This window comes from Xenopus tropicalis, chromosome 1 (assembly GCF_000004195.4).
Source record: "Xenopus tropicalis strain Nigerian chromosome 1, UCB_Xtro_10.0, whole genome shotgun sequence".
Classification (NCBI taxonomy): Eukaryota; Metazoa; Chordata; class Amphibia; order Anura; family Pipidae; genus Xenopus; species Xenopus tropicalis.
In genome coordinates, this window is record NC_030677.2 from 59,975,854 (window position 1) to 59,993,798 (window position 17,945).

General features: G+C 38.2%; 1 protein-coding gene across 7 annotated transcripts in view; it reads left to right on the forward strand.

Annotated features, from left to right (window-relative positions):
- The window catches only part of inpp4b (inositol polyphosphate-4-phosphatase type II B), a 351,939-nt gene that overhangs the window by 241,194 nt on the left and 92,800 nt on the right, over positions 1-17,945 (forward strand). For all 7 annotated transcript variants that reach the window (XM_031895514.1, XM_012955594.3, XM_012955592.3 and 4 more), the window contains 3 exons: positions 4,793-4,940; positions 12,667-12,797; positions 14,428-14,532. In XM_031895514.1, the coding sequence (XP_031751374.1) occupies positions 4,793-4,940; positions 12,667-12,797; positions 14,428-14,532 (384 nt within the window). The remainder of the gene's footprint in view (positions 1-4,792; positions 4,941-12,666; positions 12,798-14,427; positions 14,533-17,945) is intronic.

The window sequence follows — 17,945 nt, forward strand, 5'->3', positions numbered from 1 at the left end:
TACTGGTCACCTGTTTAAAAACATTTTATTAGTTGCTATGGGTTACTGCTACTGGGCAAACTTAGTGCCTTTTACTACATCTGGAGGTTAAGGTATAGTGATTTAAATTATGAAAACCTTACAAGATGTGCAGATGTAGGGCTAGTTTTGTTAAACATACCCTATTGGACACGTAAGGCAAACATAAGTTCCAAAAATCTGAATTGTTACATTTTAATATGTCAAACTGGGGAACAGATTTGGTTCAGAATTCCAGCAAATCTTTAAAGGGCATTTCTTGACTTCGAATGTGTCTTCTGTGAATTAATGTAGTGAGAAGTTAGAGTTAAGTTTGAGTTAAACTAGTTAGCAGGTGCAACATTAACAATATTATACAAATACGTCATACTTTCTCCAATAAATGGAGCAAGCATAGTTTTGACATAGTCTCAGACCTCAGACTGCACACAGAAGATACCATAGCACAACACATCATACAATCCATTTCATAACGACAAATTTAAAATGAGAGGTGAGACATTTGGGCGATCTGTGATGCTGAATTGAGCACATACTCTCATCTACTATAAGGCAGGACAAGAACAAGGGGGTGGGGGGGTAAAATTAAAATACATTTAACATTTTACAGAAAAAAAAACTAGTACATGTGATGCCTTTAAAGGTACCAGTTTTATAAATAATACTCGGTGGTTAAAGATACACTTATAGGAGAAGGAAAGGCTAAGTCACTTGGGGGTGCCAAAATGTTAGGCACCCCCAAGTGACTTAGATCGCTCACCTCATACCCCGGGCTGGTGCCCCTGTTAGGAGAGAACAGCACCAGCCCAGGTAGCAGCGATCGCTTCCTCCTTCCTGTAGCGCCGCGCATGCATGCGCAGTAGAGTGAAAAGCCGAACTTAAAAAACAAAGTCGGCTTTTTACTTTACTGCGCATGCGCCGGCCGACGGATTTCGCCGGGAGAAGAGAGAGGAAGGAGGAAGCGCTTCCTACAGGTACCCTGGGCTGGTGCTTTTTTCTCCTAACAGGGGCACCAGCCCAGGGTACAAGGTAAGCGATCTAAGTCACTTGGGGGTGCTTAACATTTTGGCACCCCCAAGTGACTTAGCCTTTCCTTCTCCTTTAAAATAAATCAGCAATGCAAAATGGTGCACTTCTAGCCTTTTGCCTAGTAGGGAATTATTATTAAAAAATAGCTCAAGGGTTGTTTATCCCTGCATTAAACTCACCAAATAAATTGTGTATAGATCAGTTCCTAAACACCACCACACTCATAACCTGTAGCTCACCTCATTAAATCATTATAATGCATGCTATGCAGCCACTGTTATCCGCAATCTATTTATGCCACCAGGCAAAAGTCTCCTAGCTGAAGGGACATGATGATAAAGGTGCAGTTAAACTATAAATCCCCTAATTAGTATGCCTTGCACATATGGGAAGATATATCTTATCAGTGCTCCATTTCCTACATGTGTGTTGGACACCCAGGCACTACACATAATCATTTTGTATTGATTTGCAGGGTTTATTCCACAAATCAGGACATGTTCAAGGATTTTATCCTGAGATAGAATGTTGTGTTGCTTTAAAATGTTAAAGCTAAATTAAGCTCACTGGTACTGATTTAATGTACCAAAATGAAATGAAATTGTTTTCACATTTTTACCATATGAACCAAATGTTACATTATTGTGATTTTTTTCTTTAACTATCTTTTTTTTATCTGCGTTTCCTACTTAATTCTATTAAAATAGAACTCCACCTAAACCCAATGTAGGGATCCATAGGGTTAACTATGGCTTTAAACCCTGCAGCTTCCTGTTTTGTGCTGTTACTGGGCAAAGACCCATGTATCAGTTTTGAGTTTCATGAGACCACTCCCTTGGCACTCAGATATAGTGTTTAGCAGGGGGATGGGTCTGCCTCTTTGGCTGCCTTTTCTCACAGGGAAAAGAGCACTGAGCTTGGAGGCAAGGAACTAGGCCCCAGTAAGCTATGTGCCCCAGAGTGTGGATATCCACTCTGGTAAGGTCGGGGACAGGGACCCCGTGAATGAGGACCAGTTAGATAGCAAGTTTTATGGAGCACTTTCTAGGAAAGTGAGATAGTGAGGGAAGAAAGCACGAGCAGTTTGGCTCAGAGGAAAGTAGCTGGGAGTCCCTTCCAGACAGGCACTGTTGCCTTAGCGTAGGGCCACGGTTTAGACATAGGAGGCAGGTAGTGTGTAAACCCTGATCCAGAGTTGCCGTGGGGCCTGAGGATTGTGGTATCCAAGCTGACTGTTCCAAGAGGTGAGCAACTGAACCGGTGGCACTGACCCTGCCCAGGCTCAAGAGGAGTTGGGAGGAGCGGGTGTGCACCCTCTCTGTGGTGTCCTCAGAGAAATGCTATGCTAACTGATGTGTGTGAGTATATTGCATAACCCTGCAAATTGATTGTCTCTGACAATAAACCAGTTCTACTGTTCAACTGCAAGAACCTTCTGGCGCCCATTTGTTATTCTGCACTGCACACAGCTACAATGAGTTGTAGTTGCACTACACCATAGCTCCGTTTGGTTACTTCCACATAGCGAAGGCACATCCTGAAGGATTGAGTCGCGTGTACCCCATGCTCTAGACCTATCTAGCCGTGCTGTTGGCTTGGTTACAGCCAAGAAAGGGTTACACCAACTTAAGCTTTTTGAAAAGTAAACATAATTTTAAACAACTTTGCAATATACATCAATTAAAAAATTCAGCATTGTTAATGAAATAATATGATTTAGAACAGTTACCTAAATCTGCCCCTCTGTTCTCCTGCTGATCTGGCTGACTACCTTGAGACTCAAAAAAAAAAAAAAAATGTAACAGTAGTTGACTGTCCTCAGCCTGCCTTCAGCCTGCATCACTCCAAATCCCTCAATTCCCTGCACGTGTGATGTCAATAAGTAAAGGAACATCACAGTGCAATGCATTGTGGGTTATGTTGTCTCTGCATGCTGTCTGTAAGCTGTGGAGATGTCGTTAAAATTTATAACATCAATGTTTTAGTCCCTCCTCCACTGCCAGGATTTCAAATGATGCAGAAAGAGAAGAACTGTTTTGCAGATGGATTTTAGCATATAAAAATGGTATTTATTCAATCTTTTTGAAGGAACAGATTACAGTGATAGGTTGTGCTATGTGGGGGTCTTTAACAAATTTTGGTTCAGAAAACAGAGTTCCCATTTAAGTCATCATAGTGCTGCAACTGTGTAAAAATAGAAATCTAGAGTCATTTAAACAGGGGACTCGTTACTGTTGTGACTTGTGATTTTATATATACCATTAGCCAATATCTTTGCCACAAAGCAGGAAAAAATGTTTTTTTAATAGAAAGTAGATATAATTCAGCACCAGGAAAATGTTTCTGACATTTAGGAACGTTTTTCAAATTGCTGATATATTTATCAAAGGCCGATACCATTATCAATTTGTGAGAAAGTGTTTGATTGCTTGGAGCAGTTGAACATCTGTTTAATGAAGCCATAGGGATTAGCATTTTTCAGTAACAGCACTAAGCTATATTACCCATTCAGATTCTTAAATCTTAATGCAAAAGGCAAGAATTGCAGATTCCAAGAAATTGTAAGAATTTTTCCAGTCCCAAAAATAAAGGGATAAATCTGTGAAATGTCAATTACTGATGTGCGTATTGTAAAACTGATCTACTTGCTTGCTAAAGAACAGATTTTTTTTTATTAACCACTCATTGGACACTAAGGGCTCACAAGCAATTTTGTGCTTACTTGCCTGTGTGAGGATGGGCACATTTAAAAGACCGGGTTGCATTTCATCCTGCACTTCCCTGTGGTGGAACACAGGCGCACACCACCGCAGGGAAACAGAGCGTGAAACGTCTGTGAGGACAAGCCCTTAAGCCTAATTTTATTTTTCTTTTGTACATGTAAGGGATACCTTATGCGGAAACCCGATATCTAGAAAGCTCCAAATTACACAAAGCCCGTTTCCAAGAGACTCCATTTTAATCAAATAATTTAGATTTTTAAAATTGATTCCCTTTTTCTCTGTAAAAATAAAACAGTGCTTTGTACTTGCTCCCAGCTAAGATATAATTAATCCTATTGGGTTTAATTAATGTTTTATTGATTTTTTTAGTAGATTTAAATGAAGATCCAAATTCTGGAAAGACCCCTTATCCGAAATACCCTTGGTCCCAAGCATTCTGGATAAAGGGTTTTATACCTGTACATGGGAAAAACATAATCCCTGTACTAAGGGCAATCAAGCTTGATGCATTTTTTAAGATTTGGGTTTATCTTTTCATAAGGGTCTCTGAAAATAATATACCTCTGTAAGCAGACATTATAGTATGCTTGCCTGCCCATTTTTTTTACATCTCTATGCACTTATCTTATCTGAATTAAAGGAAAACTATACCCCCCTACAGTGTAGGTCTCTATAAAAATATATCTCATAAAACAACTCATGTGAAACCCTGCTTCCTACAAATCAAACCATTTTAATAAAAATATAATTTTTCATTAGTATGTGCCAGTGGGAAATCCTAAATTGAAAATGGCCATTATAAATACTGTGGTCATATGATGATGGTGTAACCAACAAACCAAGGGCACACATACATGTTAGCTCATATCAGCCAATTAATTGACAAGTTCTGTCTTTTACTTACAAAGAAAACAATACAGGCAAGACTACTATAAAAGTTTGATGGTTAACAAATTTGATAGTATCTAGTGATTTCAGTGATGTGTTTTTCCCATAGAGTATGTCTCTTATTTCTTTAACAGTTTTCAGGAATCCCATCTACAAGTTTTACAGATTCCCATCATCAGATAACAAGTGGATATGTGTCCGGGAACAGATGGCAGAGAGCAGCATGTCATTTCATATCCCAAAACAACTGCTCTCCCTATACATAAAAGAAGATACCAGAAGGTGAGAAAAACAGAATTGTGGTTGTGTTATTTTGAGGCTCAGAACTATTACAATAATGTATACTGATTGTAAGTTTTTCATTCAGATGTCAAGTATGTCTCATTAATATGCCATAGTTTATGTATACAGTACAAATAGTCCTGTACTTTGTAACACCAAACATACAAGTGAACCATAAACAAAATAAATAAAGCGTTTTCTTCTTAAAAGCTTACATGCTGCACAGACACCAAAGCATCAATATAAAAACTACAATGGACATAGCCTTAAGTAATGTGCTGAGATGCATTAAAGCGACAGGGCTAGTCAGGCTTACACAATTGATGCACTTTCCAGTAGTTAAATGCCTGACCACAGGGCTGGAACTAGGGGTAGGCAGAAGAGGCAGCTGCCTAGGGAGCAATGATTGGGGGGCGCCAGACAGGAGCCTCTCCTGCCTACCCCTAGTCCTGCTACTTGTCATTGCCCCCGCCGCTTGTAATTAGCGGTGGAGGCAATGACCGATCGGATCGCACCCCCCCCCCCTTGCGTTTGCCGTTAGGGGAGAGGGGGAGTGGCCAAATGCCTAAGCACACGCAAGGGGGTGGGGGGTGCAGGGGGGGGTGGCCGACTGGGTTGCCTAGGGAGCCCGGTCGGCTTGGCCCGCCCCTGTTGACCAGCATTTTTATGATCCCTGTTAGGTGTACCTTATTGCATAAGGTTCCTTTACTAGGTCTCTAATTTTAGCATGGAGACTAATGTTGATACCTCTTTAGTGCCACAGTCCATGCTAAAACTTAGATCCTGGGAGAACATTTCCAGGATTCTCGGAATGCCCCTGAAACACATGGCCAGATTGCAAGCATTTCACTGCTGGTATGCTATTGAACTGTGAACTGATGATGAAATCTGGGAAGGTACAGAAATTCAAGCAAACTTTAAACTGCAAATTATGAGTAGCTCTTGCTATAACACTGGCTAATGCTCTTTATGAAATATGCTATGACATATTTGTCATAGCATATATTAGACATAAGGCCTAACTCAAAGTCATACTGTGTCAGCTTTACAAAGAAAAGAGGCCCTCTGCACTCACCCATTATAAGTGACATTAAAGAATAAGGTAACCCTTTTTTTTTCTTAATTAAATTAAATTACTCTAGAATTACCTACCTTTGTCCCAGCATTCTGTCTGACCTGGTTCCTCAGTTAGAAGTTTATCGTTTTTCTTTGCTTCTTTGTGCAGAGTGAAGCCCCGCCCAGACTTCCTGTTCAGGTCTCTCATCAAAAAGAAAAAAACCCTGCTAAAGCACAGACTGGCTCCTGCTGCCTCCAGGCATGCCCAAGAAGGCTCTCCAGGTCCACTAAAGGTAGTTGAATTGAAGAGAGAACTGAACAGGAAGTGGGGGTGGGGCTTCACTCTGCACAAGGAAGCAAAGAAAAACGTTCAACTTCTGAGGAACCAGGTCAGAGAGAATGCTGGGACAAAGGTAGGTAATTCTGGAGGCTGTTTAGAGTAATTTTACTGATAGAAAAAAAAAGTTTACTTATTTTTTAATGGGTTGGTTCAACTTTAAGTTAACATTTAGTATGTCATAGCATGGCTAATTCTAACCAGCTTGTCAGTTGGTCTTCTTTTTTATTTTTTAGAATTCTTGAATTATTTGCTTTCTTCTCCTGTGTCTCACCAGCTTTCAAATGGGGGTCACTGACCCCATTGCTACTTTTTTTTCTCTCATTTTTATATTAAAGTCCTCTCCTGTTTGTATTCCAGCCCCTTATTTAAAGGTGAAGGAAAGGTAAAAACTAAGTAAGCTTTATTAGAAAGGTCTATGTAAATACAGCCATAAGCACTTACAGTAATGCTGCACTGAGTCCTCTATCAAAAGAAACACAGAATTTCTTGTATCCATTTTTACATGTTCTTAGGTTATCTGACTTCCTCTCAGAAAAATTCTTCATTCCTGGGGCCAGAGTCTGCTTCCTCTCTCCCCTCTCCTGCTCCCTCTCCCTCAAGAATGCTAAGAAATCCCTCCCCCCTCCTTTAGGAATGTGTAATCTCAGCTATAATGGCTAGAGCTGCAAGCTCGGGAGACCATGCTAAAATGGCAGCTGCTATCTTAAGCAAGCAGAGAAAGCTTCTAGGGCTGTTGACTCAGGTATGGTAATGCTTTCTGCAGAATAAATATAGTATTCTAGGTGGCACTAATGTGGCACCTTAAAATCAGTGCCTGGTTGCTAAGGTAATTTGCACCCTAGCAACCAAATTATATTATAATATAATTAACTTAAAAGCCACAAATAATAAAAAATAAAAACCAGTTGCAGATTGTTTCAGAATAGCAGTCTCTACATTATGCTAAAAGTTAATATAAAAGTGAACTACCTCTTTAATACATTTTTTGCATTAAGCTGCTAAAAATGCGTGTTTTTCAAATGAGAAAAACTGGGCAGGACTCGCTGAGATTGACGTGGCGTTCGGCCAATTGCCATTCCCCGCCCCCCTGTGAGTTCAAAGCTACTTGAAAACAGTCTGGAACCATTATAAGGCAATTTTTGCAGAACTTTACTGTATATTTAGCAGAGATATGTGCCGTGATGGTATTGTCCCTTTCCGTTGACAGATTTTATGTGGCTTGAATCAACTCTTTATTCGCCCTCTAATATTTCAGCATGGTGGTTTTATTTTCCACCAGGGCTTCAGACCCCTCTGTGCTCTATATATCAGCCTACTTCTGGACCGAAAAGCAGCATTTAATATAGACAGACGTAGACAATTATTCACATTCACAAGGCAGCTAAGCCTCTGCATCAGGGTAGATAAAATTAATTTTATGACTGTCATGAATATTTCTTTCTTTTCCAGAAAATGTAAAAATATGATTTACTCTTAACAAACTGCAGAGTTTTGCAGCATTCTACCTTTCATTTGCTTTAAAAGGTTGATTTTCCCTGAAGGTAACAATGAATCACTTTATCTTAATTGTTTCTTGTGCTCTGGAGCAGATAATGTATTACTGCTGAATAGGATGGCTCCGTTTTGTAATTTTCTTTATGCAGAGATACATTTAGTCATATTTACTTTATCTGTAATGAGCACAAATGCTTTTAGTACATTTTTCACAAACGATTCCAATTTCTGTAGCCTATCCATCAAACTCAGAATGTTTCAGTGAAAAATTTTTAAATAATTGCCTGCAGTTTTACAAGATAAGATTCCTGTCACGTGTCCCAGTATTATCCTAGTAACAAAAATATTTTGGCTTGGAATGTGTAGTCACACAGTTGAAAGGAACCAGGGCCTTCATCTTTACTAAGGCAAGATGTACTGTAAGGGGAACAACATCATCTTACCAATAATTTTAGTCCCTGCCCTTGCAGACATAATATATTAAAAAGTTAAAGGAGTTGTTCACCTTGGAATTAACTTTTAGTATGATGAAGAGACCAATATTCAGAGACAATTTGCAATTGGTCTTCATTTTTTGTTAGAAAGTTAGAAGAAGGGTTAAAAGAAGAAGGCAAATAGTTCAAAAACTATAAAGAATAAATATAGGAGAACAATTGGAAAGTTGCTTAGAATTAACTTAGAGGTGAACTACCCCTTTACCAATGTTTGCACCTGGTCTGTTGGTACATTGGCGTTTTGTTATTATCATAATAAGGACCTCTAATAAGGACAGCTGTAGATTGTAAGCTCTTCACCTCTTGTATCCGTTATAGGTTGCGTTATATGTTGCTCTGTATGTCCAATGTATGAAACCACTTATTGTACAGCGCTGTGGAATATGTTGGCACTTAATAATTACATGTTAATAATAATAATTTTAGGGTGTGCCTGGAGCAAAGGAGACATTGCTAGGCTATTTTGCTTATATATCATATAAGGCTGTCTAACCTACAGTATGGCCCTACATTTGAACTACTGTTCTCATTGCTGGAAGTTGTATGAAGACATTGGGCTAAATTGCAAAGATCTTTTCAAGTTATTTTAACAACCAAGACTGTTAATGGTTTATACAACGTTTTTTGGTTCTAGTTAAATATTGTTTTGTATTAAAGTTTTATGCATTTGCCTTACCCATTTGAGATTATAAGGTGCCGGAGGCAAAAAAAAATAAACCGGCTCAACTAAAGTCAAGAAGATTTGACTCAGGAAACTGCCAGGCTTCCCTACAGTACTTCAAAGCTAATTATGTAACCCGAATGAGAGCCAGCTTCTCTCTAGGAAACATCAGCTAAAGGCATTGGAGTACTGAGCTGAAGTAGAGAACCCTTGATTTCCTTGTCATGTATCCAGTAGGGTGACAGATAAAAAAAAAAAAAACGATTATATCTTCAGTCTACATTTAATTAAATGCCATTTTTAATGCAAATAATAATTTGCTGTCGTGGTATTTTTATAACTATGCAGGCTGAATCATATATACGGTACATATTTATGTAGCTAATTTACACATTTACATAAGGGATGTGCCAGAAGATATAATAGAGCAGAACTTTCAGAAAGTAAAGAAATATGATTTTGTAAAGTAATATATAGAATTTGGTTTATATAGCAGTGAAATCCATTAGAACCGAACAGTTCTTTATGTAGTAATCAAAAATGATCTGCTGTAGTTAGCCACTGGAACAGTAATGTCATTGTGAGGTATAACTGTTATACATTACTGGTCCTTCAGCGATTTGGAGAGTAAATAAATTGATGCTTGCAAAACAGGCAACATTAATTCTAAACTTAAAAGTAATGGTTAACCCTGATTTCTATAGTGTCTTCAGATGGTTTTACCCAATACAAGTTTAGAATAATCACTACTATGAGAGCAAGGACCTAGGTTATAATTTTACATATTCAGTATATGTAAACATTATTTTAGGGATCATATATAAATGATAAACCTTATTTATCATAAATTGTATATATTGTTAATATTTAATTTAATTGTGAAGCAATAACAGTTCCAAACGCAATATTCCCTTCTATTCTTCTGGCTTCTCCTATAATAATGTACTTTTCCTGTCTTTATTATAACAGACCTAATGGGTTAGTTGCATTTTGCATGTGCCTTCTAAAGCCTTATAGCTACTGCCCATGTCAATACCCTCCCCCCAGCATCTCCACAACATCTCAGAATGGTAATGGCATTTTTGAAAATGACCTTAAAACTACAGGTGTCAGTTGTTTATATTCAGTCCGCTATCACAGGTAGCCTTCTAGTCATATACTTGCCAAATAAAAATGCAGAACCCAATTTTCTAATGCACGCTTGAATAGCCACTGGAGTTGTAGCACTGTGTGTTTATATCTCTATTTTTTTTCTGTTGGAAGCAACCACTGGTTATATGCAAAATATATTTTTCATTTCTTTTCTTTTCAGTAGACTATAGGGAGAGAGAGAGCAATACTTATTGTATGAACAGAACAGTTATTTTTTGCCTTTTTTGTATTTACACATGAGTGGGAATATGATATTGTTGGTCAAAACAAATACACGATTCACAGACATCCCTACAACATTGAAAACTATGTAAAAGCATGGAAAGTGCAGTGAAGACAACATCTTGAATAGGCAAAAATTGCTGCCTTCATACTTTGTTGTCTGAAAATGTAAAAAATGCCCTGTAGATAATTTCCTTCAAATATATTTGTCTAAGGCTACATATAAACAAGTGCATGTAATGTAATATCTGATCATGGAGCCTGCATTTAAGTGCACATTTTACTGGCTATAGTTGTGCGGTTCATTGTAAAAATGGTAATACTGTACATCCTGTACTGCAGGTAATGGTGACTTTTGAAATCTACCGAGAGACCAATATTTAGACAGGCTACCAGATGTCCATACAGTGAATATGACATAAGGCCTTACACCCGCTATCCAGTGGCCCACTCAGTAGAAAAGTATGACGTACCTCTACACTAAATAGAGAGGTTATCATATTCACTTCTAGGGAATAACTTCTTGTCCTGTTTGACTGTGTGGCTCAGATACTAATGGAGACTAAATTTAAGATAACAAAAAAAAAATATATATAAATATATTTTTTAACACATTGCAGCACTTATTTCCAGATCTCTAATTTAATTGAGCCATGTGAGGGCTGACTTAATAAATACTGAACTGGGGGGAAAAAAGAATTGTGTTATAGGAACTTTGTGTCTTATAACACTGTGCCTTCTGCCTTATACACTAGTAAAACAGATGTACTGCCTCTAGGCACTACATATAAAATTAGCATTTTAATGTGGTTTTGCATCTAGGGTTACACCCACAAGTTGTAGATGAGCCCCCCTTCCCACTTAGCAAGATACCAAGAAAATAAATTGCTTGTTTTGGGTTATAGAGGAAAATATATTTGATCTTGAATCCTTATTCTAAAGTTTTATTTTTTTCTAACAGAGCAAATCTTTAGTGGCTCAGTACATCATACACAGGACAGCCATAATATTCTCAATAGTTTTCCAATATGAATTTCCAGTTTGTGTGAAAAGCACAAATGGATTTATATTTCTAACTCTTTATTAAGGCCCTAACATTCTTACAAATCATTATTGCTGCAAATAACATTCTGTGATACTGCTCAAATATTTTATGAAGCTGCAGTAAACCTTCCCGAATTACACACATTATTTTTTAACATTTATTTCTTTAGCAAGATTATTTCCCATAGGGTTTTGATTTTTGTTTTCAGCTGCAGTACATGTGCAGGCTGCTGGGGTTTTAGTGGTCTTCTGACTCCATGATGTAACTTCTACTCATATAGCAGGGTCTTGGGGCCCTCAAATGTCTGTTATTAAGGGGGATGACTATTTTACCAACTTTGAATTTAACAATCTGTTTGGAATGGATAGGATTTACCAATTTATTTTCTATTCTGGACATAGGCATCTAATAGTGCTCATCATTGCTGTAAATGGTGTTTAACTGCTTAAAGCATTTTATTTTAATAAATGTGACACTTTGTTAAAAAAAACATTTCTGTTTTTGAGCCACTCTCCAGTAACATGTGTGTAATCTTTTGGGTGGGGGTTTCCCACTTCAGTTAGTATTACTGCCTGCTAAAGTAGAACAAAAATCTAAAAAAAACATGGCTAGAAATGGCATATTTTATACACTGTGCTGACAATAGTCTCCTTGTAGGACCCTTTCTGTTGGTCCTACTAGGAGAATTTTGGGCTGGTACAAAGGATAAAAACATTTCTAGCCTAATTCTTTGCTAAATTTTAGTTCTCCTCTAACTTTAGAAACTGCTAATGTTTAGTGATGGGCAAATCTGTCCTGTTTTTCTTGGCAAAAAATTTGTGAAGTTGTTTTTTTTATGTGTTTTTTACGTAAAATACATTGAATTCAATGGGCGGTTTTTATCAAGTTGCAATGAAACTTATATGTAGTAATTAGCTCATTTTTTTCACCAGTTATTTATTCACGGCTAAATTCTGTATTTCACCATCAGCGAAACTGCTAAAAAAAAATTCACAGCTAAAATTGTTTCTATGAAGTCTCTGTGAAAAATCTTTATAGTCCCAAATGTATTTATAACGTGCACTAAAAAGGTTGATGTGGAAAAAGTTGCAGCGAAAAAAAGTCACCATGAAAAAATGCCCCTAGACTCCCATGTATTTTACATGGAAAAAATAGCCTCAACGCTGTGAAGAACACATTTACTCTACTTCTGTCAGAGATTCATAAGTGGATTTATGTAATCTAATATCTAATCTACAGAAATCTTTTTCCCCTTCAAACAGAATTGAGCAGCTAAAAGAGCTTGGTGACCTTTCTCCACACTGGGACAACTTGCGCCAGAATGTTCTAGCTCATTATGAAGAGATGGTCTCTGTCTACCAGGAAAGTCTTGAAGAGCTAGAGAAACATACAGGTACACTTTATATCCTGTAAAATCTTAAAGGGAATCTTCCATGATTTTTATGGTATACATTTTCTTTCTAAATTACGCTGTTTGGATAGCAAATAATTCACTTTACCCTTTACAATAATTATTCTTAAACCAACAAATGTATTTTTTTTAGTTGTAATATTGGTGTGTAGGCGCCATCTCAGTGCATTGTGCCTGAGTCTGAGCTTTCAGAAAGAGCCAGCGCTACACATTAGAACTGCTTTCAGGTAACCTATTGTTTCTCCTACTCCCATGTAACTGGAGGAGTCCCAAGCCAGACTTGGATTTCTTACTATTGAGTGCTATTTTGATATCTACTGCTGTCTTGCTCCCTTCCCATTATTCTGCTGATTGCCTGATAGGAGGGGGTTGATATTACTCCAACTTGCAGCTCAGCACTAAAGTGTGACTGAAATTTATCAGAGCACAAGTCACATGACTGTGGCACCCTGGGAAATGAAGAGTATGGCTAGCCCCATGTGAAATTTCAAAATTAAATATAATAAAATCTGTTTGGGTTTTTGAAAAATGGATTTAAATGCAGGATTCTGCTGGAGAAGCTCCATTATCTGATGCGTTTTGAAAAAACATGAAAAAAAATACCCATGACAGTATTCCTTTAAAAACAGTGCTTTTGGCATCAAACAACATTTTTCTTATATTTTGTTTGCTTTAGAAATAACAAAATATTCATTAACCTTGTAGAAGAGTAAGTGCCCTGTACCTATGAACTAGCCCTTGGTGCCAATGTATTAATTGGCCTTCTTATCTCCAGTTTTGTATCAATATAATATTGGTACAAAATCTCTTACAAATAATATTAGTACAATTTTTTTTCCAAATGTTTGCTTTTCTTTAATCCAGACAATTCACATTGTACAGAACAATGTTTGGTGTTACCAGAATTTTCTATTTACTGCTCATTAGGCAGCTTTACACAATAAGCAGGTCTTTCGTTATATGATTAGTTTAAGTCTGACATCTTTTGAGATTCCACACTGTAGAAGAATGAACAGGCTGCACTTGTCTTTGTGAATTTTAGCCAGATATCTTGCAGCTACACTGTAGTTTCATTACTTGGAAATTGCAGTTTGAAGTATAATTTTATAAAATTGTTATAGCACTGAAGCACAAAAGAATCTTATGGAACAGGGTAATATACAGGCAAGTAAAAAATGGAGGACAGAACATGGCTGTCATAATTTTTGTTCTGACAAGTCAATAAAATGAATTGTCCTTCAGCGTTTGGCTTCGTATATTGCTGTATTTTAAGTGCAGCCAAAACATAATGTTTGAAAAATGTGGCATCATTTTCACCATGCTGTGTCGCTGTTATAGACAGCAGGCAATGTCTGTCACTTAAAATCCATTAGCATTTCTGCACATTAACTACTGCTCTATAGAGTACCAAAAAGTCCATGCTGAGTGCAGCTATAAAAGTCTTTCCATTTCATAAAACTAAGTACACGGCAAAATCAAAAACATGAGCTGGAATGGGGAAATCATTGCACGTTGCCCTGAATTTAAAAAAAAAAATAAACTACAAGAGAAAAAAAAATAAACCATCTGCTAGCTGCATATCATTTTGTCCCATTTTGTCTTTTTTCCTTAGGGTCTTCTTTCAAATCAAGCTGCAGTAAAGGAGAAAAAAGTCTAGAATTTGTTCCAATTAACCTGCACTTACAACGTATGCGAGTCCATAGCCAAAAGTTAAAAGGTAAATGTTGTTGGAGGATTCCTAAGTGTTAAATGTTAAAAGTAAATGATTTAATCATGTGGGTGTTCAGCTTTATTGTAAGACATTTTTTAGGTTTGTTTTGCCTGATTCTGCCTATTGTGATCTTTGCTTCCAAATGCATCTCTATATAGTGAGGAAAATAAGTTCCATCACTTTACATTGGTTGTTGTGTTGCATGATATAACTGCATAACTAAAGGGATTCAGCTCAGCAATTATACTGGAGGACTGTGAAATCACACAAATGGAGACAGCTTCTTTGAGACATCAGAAATTATGAAGGACATTACATAGGGGCACATTTCCTAATCCACGAATGTCCGAAAAGCATCCGAATGCGTTTTTTCGTAATGATCGGTATTTTGCGACTTTTTCGCGAATTGTCGCGAATTTTTCAAGCGCTCAATATGAAAAAATCGCGACAATTCGCGAAAGTCGTAATGGCTATGCAAAAGTCGCGACAATTCACGAAAGTCATAATGGCTATGCAAAAGTCACGACAATTCACGAAAGTCATAATGGCTATGCAAAAGTCACAACAATTCACGAAAGTCATAATGGCTATCAAAAAGTCACGACAATTTGCACGAGTCGTAACGGCTACGAAAAAGTCACGACAATTCGCGCAAGTCGTAACGGCTACGAAAAAGTCACGACGGTGACAAAAAAAATCGCAAAAATACGAAAAAGTCGCAAAATGTTCGTTTCCAATTTGATTTTTTCCCATTCGGATTCGTGGATTAGTAAATCAGCCCCTTAGTGTGCCCAAAAATACATTACAAAGTGTGCTATGCAACATAACATAGTGAGACAATACCTTTCATCTTCCTGTTGGTAAGGAGGCCAATACATTTACAATTTGAAGGCTTCCCAAACAAGAATGCAATTCGTAATAAGCAGAGAGGAGAAACAGATGCCCTTTTAGCCAAGAAAAGCAAATAGAGATAGCATTAGAAATAGAAAATAAATAGAAAATAAAAAAAGGTGAAAAACCAAGGGATTCTGTCAACCACAAATGGACATCAAACTGGAAAAAGGCAGAAATGTACAACAATAACCTTAATCACTGTATATGAGTAAAAGTCATCATATTTCAAGCTCTGTAAGAGTGATCCCCAACCAGGGCTCAGAAGCAATATGTTCTTTTCTATACCATTTTATGACCATTGTCAAGGCTGCACAGCAGGTTTTTAGTTATGTTGGGTTGAAAACCCCAACATACTGTTGTTCGACTTTAGCTTATTCTTCCGCTTCTTCTTCTTCTTAGCGCCCCTCATTTTCTAAACGCTACTCCTACAGTTTTAGGGATACAACACCCAAACTCCCCACACATCTTCGCCCTATAGCGGAGCAGGTTGCTTGTGCTTTTCTAAGCGATTGTGCCCCCCCCGTCTTTTTGTGGCGCAGCTCCGAACCCCCCAATTTTCCCATTGACTTTGACAGGGAAGATTTTCAATCTGCTGCCACTCTTACAGCTTTGAAGCTACACCCCCCAAACTTGAATAACATAATCATGGGGTCACCCCAAATGAAGCAGCAACATTTGTTGGATGACCCCAAAGTGGGAGGGGCCAACAACAGCCAATGTAATTTCACCCATTGACTTTAATGGGGAAATTGAAACTGCTGCCAATCTTACAGCTTTGAGGCTACACTCCCCAAACTTGAATCACATAGTCATGGGCTCAGCCTGAATGAAAATAGGATGATTATTGGATGCCCAAAAGTGGGCGGAGCTGTGAACCGCCAATCGGATTTTACCTATTGATTTGGCGGAAATTCAACCTGCTGCCATTCTCTAACGTCGGGGTCCCCAAACTTTTTAAACTTGGTCACTAGGGGACTGCAGTTTTAGATTTGAAAAGTGGGCGGAGCCACCAACAGCCAATCAAATTTCACCTATTGATTTTATTGGTTTGATGCCAGATTTTCCAAACTTTGCACAGTCAGTCACTGGGTGACTACACATTCAGGTTTTTTTTGTTTTGTTTTTTTAAACCTGCAAAGTGGGAGGGGCCAACAGCAGCCAATCATATTGTACCCAATGACTTTTATGGGGAAATTGAAACTGCTGCCAAACTTACAGCTTTGAGGCTACATTCCCCAAACTTGAATCACACTGTCATGGGCTCAGCCTGAATGAAAATATGATGATTGTTGTATGCCCAAAAGTGGGCGGAGATGTGAACAGCCAATCAGATTTTACCTATTGACTTGGCAGAAATCCAACCTGCTGCCATTCTCACAGTAATAACACCGGGGTCCCCAAACTTTGCAGAGTTAGGCACCAGGTAACTGTGGTTCAAGGTAAGAAAAAGTGGGCGGAGCCACCAACAGCCAATCAGAGTTTACCTATTGACTTTCAATGGGGAAATTCAATCTGCTGCCATTCTCACAGAATTAACACCAGGGTCCCCAAACTTTTCACAGTTGGTCACTAGGGGACTGCAATTTTAGTTTTGAAAAGTGGGCGGGGCCACCAACAACCAATCAGATTTCACCTATTGATTTTTATTGGTTTGTTGCCAGGCTTCCCAAACTTTGCATAGTCAGACACTGGGTGACTACACATTTAAGGTTTTTTGTATTTTTGTAAGTGGGTGGAGCCACCAACAGCCAATCAGATTTTACCTATTGACTCTAAATGGGGAAATTCAACTTGCTGCCATTCTCACAGTATTAACACCAGGGTCCCCAAACTTTTCACAGTTGGTCACTAGAGGACTACAGTTTTAGTTTTGAAAAAGTGGGCGGGGCCACCAACAGCCAATCAGATTTCACTTATTGAATTTTATTGGTTTGATGCCATAGTTCACAAATTCTGCACAGTCAGTCACTGCGTGACTTTGTACTCAAGGTTAGAAAAAGTGGGCGGGCCGCCAAAAGCCAATCACATTTCTTTCATTGTTTTCAGTGGGAAAATTTTAACTGCTGCCATTCTCACAGTAATAACGCCAGGGTACCCAAACTTTGCATGGTTAGGCACCAGGTAACTGTGGTACAAGGTAAGAAAAAGTGGGTGGAGCCACCAACAGCCAATCAGAGTTTCCTAGTGGTCACTAGGGAACTGCAGTTTTAGTTTTGAAGAAGTGGGCGGGGCCACCAACAGGCAATCAGATTTCACCTATTGAATTTTATTGGTTAGATGCTAGGGTTCGCAAAATTTCCACAGTCACTGCGTGACTTCGTACTCAAGGTTAGAAAAAGTGGGCGGGGCCGCCAAAAGCCAATCACATTTCTTTCATTGTTTTCAGTGTGGAAATTTTAACTGCTGCCATTCTCACATGTTTAATGTCAGGGTCCCCAAACTTTGCACAGTCAGTCACTGGATGACTACATATTCAGGGTTAGAACAAGTGGGAGGAGCCACCAACAGCAAATCCATTTCCACCT